At 36.9% G+C, this 12838-nt stretch overlaps 1 protein-coding gene across 3 annotated transcripts in view; it reads right to left on the reverse strand.

Annotated features, from left to right (window-relative positions):
• Cfap69 (cilia and flagella associated protein 69) overlaps nt 1-12838 on the reverse strand; it is a 52330-nt gene that overhangs the window by 21319 nt on the left and 18173 nt on the right. For all 3 annotated transcript variants that reach the window (XM_010609539.2, XM_010609537.2, XM_010609543.2), the window contains 6 exons: nt 10718-10867; nt 10437-10614; nt 6272-6395; nt 3235-3283; nt 3030-3151; nt 65-281 (listed from right to left, as the gene is read on the reverse strand). In XM_010609539.2, the coding sequence (XP_010607841.1) occupies nt 65-281; nt 3030-3151; nt 3235-3283; nt 6272-6395; nt 10437-10614; nt 10718-10867 (840 nt within the window). The remainder of the gene's footprint in view (nt 1-64; nt 282-3029; nt 3152-3234; nt 3284-6271; nt 6396-10436; nt 10615-10717; nt 10868-12838) is intronic.

Raw genomic sequence — 12838 nt, forward strand, 5'->3', positions numbered from 1 at the left:
ATATATTGCGAATTCAGTAAATACGTAAGATTCAGCTTTGGACAAGACTCCTGAAGGGCCTTACCTTCACTCTCACACCATTCCAGAAATGCCAGGACTCGAGCATTTCCCTGGCACGACAGGTACTCTTCTATTAACAAGGGAGCAACTGATGACAAAGTTGCAATTGCATGCAGTTGTAAGTCTTCATACTGTGCGGCAGACCATTCCATTACTTTGTGTTTCTCCGGCTTTTTAACATAGGTAAGTAAAGCCAAAACAACTTTGCCATCAATTAATAGCTATAAGAAAGGGACAAAAGACACTTTGTTAGAAGCATAAATAACTGTATTTAGCTTAAGAAAATTAAAGAGGTCAAATTTGGTACTTTATTGATGGTCACTTCAAAACATTTCCATTCTAATATTACCAATATGGCAGGTACCAAAAACACAAAAACAACCCAAAACAAAATGGTAACAGTTACAGGTAACATTTTGTCTAGCTGGCTTACATATATAATTTAGCTCCTGCTTAGAATAAAACCATATAAGTAGAAAATCTGGAGCAAATAAACCCTTGGCATTTTTCCCCCTCCATCTTCTCAAAGAAACTCTTGGGGGTCCTGGAGAGCAGACCAAGGTCTTGTGCATCGTATGCAACACCTCTACCAATATACTACACCCTGGTCTTCAAAAGAGACCTCTCACAGGCTCAGTTGTGTACCATAAAAGACCACTTCACCTGAAGTAATGACCACAACTAATCTTTAACCACGTACAGAATAACTTATACAAACATTTTATCAGGGGAATGTCAGTGAGGTAAAAAACTGCTTACTTTATTTTGATTTTGATTTTTGCTCTTTTGGTACGGGGAGTCAAACTCAGGATCTTACATTTCCAAGGCAGGCGTGGCACCACTGAGCTACATCCCCACCCCATAAGCTATATTTCACTGTATGACTACTATTAAAATTTTTCTTGAATCTAGCATTTCAATAAAATAAAATAAGAATGCATAGCTATTATAGGTACTATAGCTGATTGATCGTAATTATAATTCACGAGTATAAAATATATGCTATATTATGGTTAATTTTCCTTTAATTTGGCATTGTCCTATAAACTATTCCAAAACAAGAATTATTAATTTTTCTAAATTCTCTAAGAGACCAGTCCACTAATCTCTCCCTTTAGTTTAACATGGGAAAGATGCAAGATTTAGAACTGAGAGAAAAGGAGTAACTCTTCATTCTAGCTAGCATCACTGTGAGAATTAAGCGGATGATAGTTATGAAGGACTCTGTGCAGTGCCAAGGACAGCACACGCTATCACCATGGTTACTGGAGCACAAACATATGCCTTACAAAAGGCTTCCACTGCTCACACAGTGCTTTACAAAGCTGATACCCTCTGTGTCATTTGACTCTGCTGTCTGTGAAATTCCAATCAGCTAAAATTAGCTCACAAAGTATAAGACAAATTGTGTTTATTTCCTTAAATCTGTCATCTTCAGTTATATAATCCTCTATGTAATAATAAACCATATTTTATGGAATGATTTTCTACTTGGCATTTTGGAAAATACATTTAGAATCTGTGCATTATATATTTTTGATACTACTGATAAAGTTATAACTCTACACAATTTCTTTTTCTAAGTATTTAAAATATATATCTTTCTCTTTCTATCTATCTATGTATCATCTATCTATCTATATACTGGGCTTTTTAGTTCCATAATAATGTCATGATGAGGTGTTTCCCCATATTGAACATGAGCTACAGGGAATTTAGAGACATTGAAAAACCTTTTCAAGGACATATTGCTGGAAAGCAACAGTACCAAAATTCTGCCTGACTAAAGCCTTAACCTCATTGTAGTATACCACATTTATACTATCAGTATTGATATTGGTAGAATGAATTCTCCTTCAGTTTAATGAAAATAAAAAGAACTTTAAAGAGTTTTAGGACTAAAAGAAAATTTTAATTAAGGCAGTGAGTAACTAAGCTAATAGAATTGTAATATATTTTTCTGTCACTTTAGAGTTTACAAAACCTTCATCGCTACCTCACAAGGGCCCTGTGAGCAAGGCAGATGTGTCCTGATCTTTCTGCTACAGAGAACTGAGCTGATGGAAGTGTAGGTCATTTACATAGTTAGTAGGTGCTAAATCAGAATGAAATTCAGTTCCAGTGTTCTTCAAATCTCATTATGCTGTTCTGTAGGAAACACAGTACTGAGTTAACCCATGAATAATCAAAACATTAAAGGTTTTAAGTTTGTGTATGGAAAACGTGGGTTCCAGCTGGTTGTGGTGACACATGCTTGTAATCCCAGTATTCCGGGCTGCTGAGGCAGGAGAATCAAAAGTTCAAGCTGAACCTTGGCAACTTAGTGACTTGACTCCTAACTCGTCTCACAACACAAAATAAAAAATGGCTGAGGACATGGCTCAGCATGAAGGCCCAGGGTTCAAACCCGAGTACCAGGAAGAAAAAAGAAAAAAGCTAGTTCATAAGGGGTTGAGATGAGTGACACAGGTTAACAACCCTTTCAGCATTACCATCATCCCTTGCCATTATTATCAGAGACAGAATGTTAGGTGGCATGGGCCTGTGTTCAGGAGCTTTAAATACTCATATATCAGCAAATCTCTTAGTTTCTGCTGTTTTTCTTTGGTTTGTGGGTTTAAGTGTATGTATTACATTGTTTATTAACAGCTAAAAAAGGAAATTAAAAATTTGTGTCTTTGTTTTTTGAGACAAGGTCTTGTTATATAGTTCAAGCTGGCCTTGAACTCCCTATATAGCCTAGCCTTATCTCAAACTCACAGCGATCCTCATGGTTCAGCCTCCCATGTGCTGGGATTACAGGTGTGAACCATTATGCCTGGTATAAATTTTTTAAAAAGCTGAAATTCAAGGCAAGAAGAGTTTCTTATTTTTTTATAGTAAAGGTAGGATTGATGAAATAGTCATGACTTTAAAAGGGTTATACTATAAAGTAAAATGATTTATATTTTATTTAGTTTATTCTTTACCTGTACAGTAGGCAGATCTTTACATAAGATCACAATTATATTGAATAGCAATTTCTTCAACTCAAAATCTTCATAGGAATTAGAAAGCTTAAGACCTTTTACCAAAGGGTTTTGACTTTTAACTATGAAGAAGAAACAAATAAAATAAAATTAGGTACAAGACACATTAAGACAATTACCAGAAGCTTAAAGTTTTGTTTTTTACCTTCATTAAAAGTTGTAAATAGGATCAAATCTCTGGTAAAGCCACATTCCTAATATAAACACACAAAACAAACAGAAAGATGAATTATTTAGGATGGAAGTTATGACAAAGATGCTTGTATTTATCTATATCACTTACTTCTTTTATCCAATTTATGTACTGTAATTCATTTAAATTTAATTGCTAATAATAGTGAGGAATGAAAAAAAGAAAAGCGCATAGACTTTTTAAAATTAATTTTAAATTTACTTCTGTAGGTTCTAAGAAGTATTTTACATTATTCCACAACTATTTTGCAGAATACAGTTTAAAATTTAGTAAGAACACAAAGGATATTAGGCCTATAGTTACTTCAGTAGTTCATTATCTTTATCTTAAATGATTTCATATGGGAGAGAAATACAGTTTCATTCAATAGTTTTCTTCCTTAAAAACTCCACCCTTCCCAAGTCCTCTCATTATATATGAAATACTTTGTTAAGAGATGACAAAATAGTTCTACTTAATAAGGAAAGCCCTGAAGAATGACCAAATTTGGAAACATTTCAGCTCAAGAACTTTTTCCTGACAGTTGTTATCTGTTGCAGGAATCTAAGAGACTGGAGAGACTCGCGGACTGAAACAGGAGGACTTTTATTTCGGGTTGAAGGTGTACACTCAACGGACTCCTGTCCAAAGGAAAAGTGTTGAACAAAGAGAAGAGCCATCTCTTAAACATTTTGTAGAAGGGGGTGGTTTTTCTAGTGAGTTTGCTGAAACAGTACAAAGGCAGACAGTTCTGTAACTTTGCCTTGAAAGAAGACAGTCTCTTATAATCATATAAGAATAGTGTGTCATAAACTTTGTTTGCAGAAGAGAGTTGTCAATTTTATCTGTACCTGAACATGGAGTTACAGTTACAGGGGAGAGGAGGTTGATGGGGACAGCAGCACTGCCCAAGGCTGGGAAGGACTTGTTTTTCATTGAGTCCTGCTTTATAATCTTGCGGGCCTTTGTACAGTAGGGAAAATGATTAAAACCAAACCCTTTTGAGATTATAACTTTCCTACTACTTTAGGATCGGGGAGTCTTCTTTAAAAGGTGAGGATGTTACTCTGTTGAGTTGTGTCAGAGCTGAATGTTTTCACGGACAGTAATGAGGACTTACTGACTAGCCAGCTCTTTCCAGGTAAAGATAAAGTTCCACCTACTCTGCAGACTTAAATGGGATGCTATGTAGGACTGTTCCCATTTGCTCAATATGAATTCCAGCACTCTGATGTTGGGACCACTCGATACTCACTGATAAGGGACTGAGGCACTGACAGCCATTCCTTGAAGTAACTTTAGAAAAGAGCATGGTTGATGGATGACTATTATTGCAGAGTTCTCTATTCTAGGATTTAAATCATTTCATTTTTTGTTTGTTTGCATTATAAAGTATGCAGAGGCTCGGCTTCTGGTATGGCTGAGTAGCTCCCAAAAGACAAATGTAGTCAACAACTGTAAACTCTGAACAACAACAGAAACAACAACACACCTCAAAGCAAAATCCCCCAAACAAAACCATCAGCCATCTAATGTCCAAGAGCAAGTAGATACTGAAGGGAAGTGAGAACTTTGAAAAAGGCAAATGGCACTATATAAATTCCCATTGTACCCTTTAAAAAAATGAGAGCAGGCACTATTTTGTAGCTGTGGGGACACTAAAACTTCAGGCAAAACTGAGGTCTTCATAGTCTAGAGAGTTAGGCAATGGAGACAACCATAGCCGCAGGACAGTAAAGGGTGAAGTCCCTTGCAGGAGAGAACCATGGAGGGGAACCCAAATTTCTGTGTACAAACTCTTCTCAAGACTCTGGCCGGTGCCCAAGCCACACAAGTGCAGAGAGTTCTCAGTAGGGCAAGAACAAAAGAACTGGAATCTGAAGTCTTTGCCACAGGGATGTCCAGACAAGTTAAATGCATATTAATAATAAAAAGAAAAAATATTCGAGAATAGTATATCAAAACCTACAGTAAAGATGCTCATATTGAATGAGAATTCCATAGTGAATGGAACTCCCTGTAGACAAACAGAAACTATGAAAAGGGACCAAAAGGAAATGGTAAAACTGAAAAGTGTATCTGAAATAAAAAATATACAGTATAGGATTAGCAACAATGAAGACAAGGGGAAAAAAGGAGTCAGTGATTTTAAATATATACATTAATATAATTAATAATAGAAAATGGTTAAAGACAGTAAGCAGAACCTTACAAACTTGAGGGACAATATCAAATTGTCAAGAAAACAAGTAATTTGAGTTTAGAATAGAGAGGAGAGAGAGTGGAGTTTGAAAAATATTTGAAGAAATAATGGCCAAAAATTCTGGCTACTTGGTTAATAACTTAAATGTACATATCCAAGAATTCCATGAAACCCAAATAAGATAAATATGAAGGAGATCACATCTTGGCACAATTGTTGGAAACCAAGGATAGAGCAAAATTCCCAGAAATAGCCAGAGCAAAAAATGATGTGTTGCACATCGGGAAACACAATTTGAAATACTAGACACTTCTCATCAGAAAAAATGGAGGCCAGAACACAGTGGGACATAATCTTTAAGTGTTAAAAAGGATTTTTAAACCTAGAATTTTATACTCAGTGAACATACACTTTAAGAATGAATGTGAATGAAAGACATTTTCAGACCAAAGAAAGCTCAGAGACTGTTAAGAGCAGCCAGCCTATTTGCTTCACAAGAAATGGTAAAGGGAACGCTCCCAGGGAAATAGAAATGGTGGCAGATGGAGCCTCATCTCATCAGAACAGGAAGGGAAGAAAAGTATCAGAAATGGTAGATCCGTGGGTGAATGAGGACACATGAGGAGGACCGGAACTTTCCAGAGGGATGTAGAGGACCGGCGCAGTGAAAGTATAACGGCGACCATCGTGACGATACAACGTAACTTGGAGATACAAGAAAATACATAAATGTTACAACATGATTTCGGACTTCCTGCTCCCATGCCCACCACTTCCACAATTGAATGCAATCTGACTCATACTTACAATCATTGGTGCTTCCAGGTTTTGAGCTATAATTGTTGTGATCACTAATATATCATTTCTAAGCTGGCGATCGTAATGACTAAAGCCTCTCATAAACAGATTTTTAAATACTTCCTTCAGAGTCCTAGAAAATAAAACCATATTTTATTTATGTATTTTTTAGACCGTATGTTATGGCCTGTGTTTAGATGTCTCCCGAAAGCCTCATGGGGATGAGGTGGGGCTTTCTTTTCCAAAGGTGGCAGGATCTGGAATGTATGATGCTGAGATTAAGGGCATGTGATTACTGAGCCACTACACCTGAGTGCCTGGTTTGGCACTGCCCCAATCCTGGGTAGCCTGGAAGCGATAAAAGGGGCAAAAAGACTTGTTAAGGTTCCTTGTTGCTCTTGCTGCCATGTGGGTGCTAAAAGCCGTTTTTCCAATTCAATGCCCCCCAGCTATGTGAGACTCTGCTTGGAGCCAGCTGATTATGGGCTGGAACTTCTACGAAGTAGAAGCCAAATAAATAAACCCCTTCCCCTGTAACTTAGGGTGATAGACTTAAATGTTGTGTCCTTCCAGAATCCATACAGTACATTAGGAGATGGGACCTGTGGAGGTGATTTGGTCACAAGCGTGGAGCCCTTGTAAACGGGATTAGTGCCCTTATAGCAGGGACCTGAGAGCACTTCTTCCATTGGAACAAACAGAAAGTCAACAGTCTTTGTCTTGGGAGAGGCCCCTCACTAGAACCTTGTGCTGTGCTCAGATGTAAGGTTCTAGTCTCCACAATGGGGAGAAATAAATTATTGTTGCTTATAAAGCACCCAGTCTGTGCTTCTTGTTCAGTGGCCCGAACTACAGAAATACTGAGTCCATCAACAAAATATTACTTTTTATGTAATACTATTCATTTTGAAGTATTTTAAATCTTTCCCACATTTTGCATTGTTTTTATTTTGCTATATATGTACCAGACAAGAACCCACTGATCCAATCTATACGAGGTTGCAAGAGTGACTGCTCTCAAAGATTTGACCATGTCCTGTTAAAACCATTAAAAGCCTTTTTAAAACCATTTAAGACCTTTTCATTTTTAGCATAAAGTCTTCCTCCTGAGGAAAGGAAGGTCTTTCATGTTATAGTCTCCCCTGATCCCCCTGACACTGTGAGCATCACCTCTTACATCCTACCCTGTTCTTCCCCCCTTACTATAATGAATTTTAAGTTTTTGACTTTGCTAAATTTTGTTTTGATTTTTTCCCCTCATTCCCCCCATCTAGGATGCTCTCTGCATGCAAAATTTTTGTTGCCAATTCTTATTTACTGTTCAGATACCAATCTAAGGATCATCAGGAAGTGCTTATTAATTCTTCAAGTTTGGGTCAGGTTGCTGCTACAGCAGACATTTATAACTTTGAGTCTTGGGACCAACTTGCACTTTTATGCTAACAGTATTCTTAACTCTACTTAAGCATTGACTCATCTCCAACTTTTGGCTTGGTGAAGCTGCCTTCATGTGTAATTCCCTCTGGAATTCCAGAGTTTAAATCACTCTTGAATTGGCACTGGCCAACATGAGACCATTCTGGACTACCAGGGAATCAATGTAAATGCGCTTCTTTGAGCTTTCAGGTAGCGAGCTTTGCTTCTGCTTTATTTGGGGCTGAGATCACGTGAGCCTTCACCTGTTAGGTCTCAGCACACGGAGCGTGGGAATGACGCCAGAACAGTAGAAGGCAGTGCAGAGAAGTAAAGAGGGACAGGGACTGGTATTTGCTGAGTCCCGAATGTAGCTATACATAAAACCAGTGTCATCTTTCATTTTGTAGCTACCTGACTATAGCTACAATGTAAATATTCTATACTGTTCAAGCTGGTTGGTGTTCTGGACATTTGTATAGAAAAAGATGTTGATTTACCTTTGTCTGAAGAATAGTCAGCACTTTGTGATAATTTCTTTCATAACATTTAGTACACTTGTCCTTTTCCTTTAGCTTAATGTAAATATCATGAAAATAGAGAGTAAGGCTGCATTGTGATTAGTTGTACTTTCACAGCAAATAATAGCATTTGATAATAATCGTAGCAAATAATAATCATTTGTTGAATAAATGAATAATAAACTTGCAGTCTTACTACATTTTATTGCTAACGCTTTTGTTTCAATCCAGGGTTTTTTGTGGCACTGAGGATTGAAACGAGGAGCTTTGTACTAAGTTATATCCCCTGTCCTTTTTTCTTTAGAGACAAGGTCTCACTAAATTGCCCAGGCTGAGCTCAACCTCTCAGTTTCCCTGCCTCAGCCTCCCGGAGTGCTGGGGCTACCTGCATGCACCACCATACCTGGTTTAAATGTATATAATAATTTTTATCATATCCACCCCCACTACCCTCCCTTCTGCTTTGCTTCCACTTAATCCCTTCCTTTTGTCTAACAATAGACTTCCTTCTACTTTCATGTCTTTTACAACAATTTCATATGTTAGGGAAATCATACAGCACTGGCTTTTCTGAGTCTGATTTTATTTCTTGCAGCATGATGATCTCCAGATATATTCATTTTCCTGCAAGTGACAAAATTTCATTATCCTTAATGGTTGAAATAAGTAAATGAATAAATTATATATATATCTTTATCACATTTTCTTCATTCGTTCATCACAGGTTGGTTCCATATCTGGGCTATTGTGAATACACATGGTCTGGATATCACTCTAGTGTGCTGACTTTGATTCCTTGAAGTATATAGGAGACAGGGCTGGAACAAATGGTGGTCCATTGTTAGTTTTCTGAGGAGCCTCCATCCTGATTTCCATAGTCACTGTACTAATTTATTTTCCCCCCAGCAGTGCAGATGAGTTTCCTTTTCTCTGAATCCTCAGGAGAATTTTGCATTCTTGATGACAACCATTTTGACTTGGGTGAAATGCAATCTCAGTGTGATTTTGATTTGCATTTTCCTAATGGCTAAAAATGTTAAATATTTTTTGATATAGTTGTTGAACACTTGTACTTTGTCTTTTGAGAAATGTTTGTTCAGTTCATTTGTCCATTTATTTATTGGGTTATTTGAATTTCTGGTCAGTGCCACTGCAGTCTTATTCAGGAAGTGTTTGGCTGTGTCTATGGCTTCACATATTGTCCCTATGTTTTAGCAGATGCAAAGTTTCAGGCTATCCATAGGTATTTGATCCATTTTAAATCGGTTTGTGGTCGGGTTTCAATCTTCTACAAGTGGATATTCAGTTTCTCAGCACCATTTGTTAAAGTGGTTGTTTTCTCCAACATGTATTTTTGGCTCCTTTGTTCAGAATCAAATGGCTATGATTGCATGGTTTGTTTCTGTGATCTCTGTGTTTCATTCACCTACATTTTTATTTTTATGCCAATAACATACTGTTTTTGATACTATGGATTTGTGGTATAATTTTAGATTGGGTATTGTGATGCCTCCATCTTTGTTCTTTTTGCCTAGGACTGTTTTGGCTGTTCTGGATCTTTTGTGTTTCTATAAGGATTTTGACATTTTTTTCTCAACTTGTTTGATGAATGTCACTGGAATATTGATAGGGATTGCACTGACTGTGTATATTGCTTTTGATAATTGGCCATTTTGATAATATTCATTCTACCAATCCATGAACATGGGAGGTATTTCCATCTTCTAGTGTCTTCTTCAATTTCTGTCTTCATTGTTCTGTTCTGAAATTTTCATTGTAGAGGTCTTTCACTTCCTGTTTAGATTGATCCCTAGGTATTTTTGAAGCTATTGTGAACAGAATTGTTTTCCTGCTTTATTTCTCAGCTAGTCTATTATTTGTGTATGGAAAACTATTTATTGTTGATTTTACATTCTGTTGTTGCTAATTTTTCTTGAAGTATCTGGAAGATAGTAAGTCCTGTACAAGAGATTTACTGAATGTCTAATTTTATTTTACATACATGCAAAGGCATAATTTAACCTTATCAGCCTATTTCAAGAGCCTTCTACATAGAAAAGCATGGCTTCTTCCTTCAGAGATCTAGTTATATGACAGCACACGTACGAAAATGTCCTGAAACATAGCCAGGGTATAAATCAAATATCTCATTGAATACAGATTCAAACAAAGATGTCAGTCATATCTCTGGCTACTTTTTTTAAGGTTAAAAGACATTCCTCCCAGTCACATATACTTACACTAAACATTCCAAGGTACTAAGCTGTTGTATGATTTCCTGTTTTGGAGACTTTTCCAATAAGTTCCAGAGTATTTCTGTTGAACGAAACAGAAGCTGTCCGGAGGGATCTGGGTCATTGAGGTGAGCACAGATTTTGCTGGCTGCTTGTGCTTTCACCATTAAAGTACAGTTACCTTCTAAAAAGAATTTTTAAACATTATTTGTTATATAGCCTTAATGTTAGATGGAAACAAAAGTAATCGACAATGAGGTGCTCAAATTTAATAATAGGATACAAACCAGAAGTTGAAAGATGCTGCAGAACTTTAAGTACCCAAAGTTTCTCAATGAGTTGATTTTCAAGCAAGGTAATTGACTGAACCATTGTTTTTGCCAATCCTCCGACCTCGGCCATTTTAGCCTTGTATGATGAACTAGCTTGTTGGTAACCTAGAACAATTAGCAAATCCAAATGGATATTTAACATAATGATGATTAAGACAAAGGAGTGATTGTTACTTAATGGTGAAACAACAAAAACTTTATAAAAAGCATATGGCATTTAAAAATTGGAAAGCATATATTTCTCTTCTCTTTAAAGGACCAGATAGTATCCATTTTGTTTTTTGTTTATGTTTGTTTTGTTTTGGTACCAGGGATCGAACTTGGGACTTTGCTCTTGCGAGGCAGGCAGAGGCACCATTGAGCTAAATCCCTGGCCCAGTATGCATTTTGTTTTATTATTTATTTATTTTTTGGTACCGGGGATTGAACTCAGGTCCTTGCGCTTGCAAGGCAGGCCACTGAACTGCTGAGCTAAATCCCCAGCCCTCAGTATGCATTTTAAACATATAAACTTTAAGATTTCTGTGTTCTTAACTAGAGTGTTGTATCATTATAGTATAACGAGAAGACAGCCATAAACTATCAAAATTAAGGCATATGACTGTGTTGCAATAACATTTTATTTGCAGTGCTGGGCTCCATAGTTTGCTGATTCCTCAGGTTGCTTTTGACTTTTTTTTTTTGTACTGGGGATAAAACTAAGGTCCTCATACTTGTGAAGCAGAGGGCGGAACCACTGAGCTAAATCCCCGGCCCTAATAAATGGAAAGTTATTCTTTGCCAGAGATTTTTTCTTGGGGTGGGGTACTGGAATGAATTCAGGGCCTTGTGCTTGCAAGGCAGGTGGCGGAACCACTGAGCTAAATCCCTGGCCCTGCTTTTGAAATAAGATCACAAATTTTGGAAGCACACTTCAACTTTTTTTTTTTTTTTGGTTTTATTTTTGAGACAGGGTCTCACTATGTAGTTGAGACTGACCTGAGCTTACTATGTAGCCCAGGCTGATCTCGAGCTCACAGTGATCCTCCTGTCTCAGCCTCCCGAGTGCTGGGATTACAGGCGTGTGCCACCACCCCGTTTCAACTTCTAAAATAGATAATATTTCTTATTTCTCAATAGATGTAATTTTCTGTAAAAGAAAATGAGATGTTTACAAATACTGAATGTTTTCACTATACGAGACAGTACTTTACTTCTTTGTTTTTCAAGGGATAACAATTACATGGTCAGCAGTCAAGAGCAAAAATGTAATGTTGCTCTGATAAATGCTCATGAATTAAATCATATTTTGTGACATTTGATTCTTGGGACGTCTTATAAGAAGTTTCTTCTGCTTTAGCTTCTGTTGCAGTTGGACAGGTACCTGTCTAAGCTCTGGGCAATATTTGCTTATCTGCAATAAGCCTCTTCTCCTTTGATGATCTCATTTATCTAATTCCTTGACAGCTTGGGTTTTGAGACTGATTAGATTCCTCTGTAATATTTGTTTTCCTATAATTTCACCATCTAGAGATAATAACATTAACATTTTAATATATTTCTTTTACTTTAATTTATTCCAAGAATCTTATGTAATACTGTGGCCCAATAAATTTTTGTTAAGCTTTTTCCTAAGCTATAAAATATTTCCTCAAATTGTGATTTTTATTTGTATAATAGTCCATCATATAGATGGGCAAAAATGTGCTTTACCCTTGTTATGTATTTTTTCTTCCGAGTATGTGTTCCTAGAGAAGGTTATGATAAGATGAAGGCTCATGGACTCGATTGCTATCTCTAGGGCTATATCTCTTCCAACTGCTCTATTGTGGAATTTCTAGCTGTGGTCTCAAATGTTCCTCCATGCCCATCATTTGAAATCGACTGTGTGAAACTATGGAGAGCACTCTTTATGACTCACAATCTTCAAAGCCTCATCGAATTAAGATTCATCTCACGTCTCTGCACCTCAGCAGTCCTATGATAACTTGAGCACCATTGGCTTCCTGACTTGAAAGGTGTCTGTATTCTGCCAAGCTTGTGGTCTTAATCCTGTCTTCTCATACTTTTTTTTTTTTTTTTTTTTTTTTTTTTTTT

The sequence above is a fragment of the Fukomys damarensis genome, unplaced genomic scaffold (assembly GCF_012274545.1).
Source record: "Fukomys damarensis isolate Sample0158 unplaced genomic scaffold, DMR_v1.0_HiC HiC_scaffold_4, whole genome shotgun sequence".
In the NCBI taxonomy this organism is placed as follows: domain Eukaryota; kingdom Metazoa; phylum Chordata; class Mammalia; order Rodentia; family Bathyergidae; genus Fukomys; species Fukomys damarensis.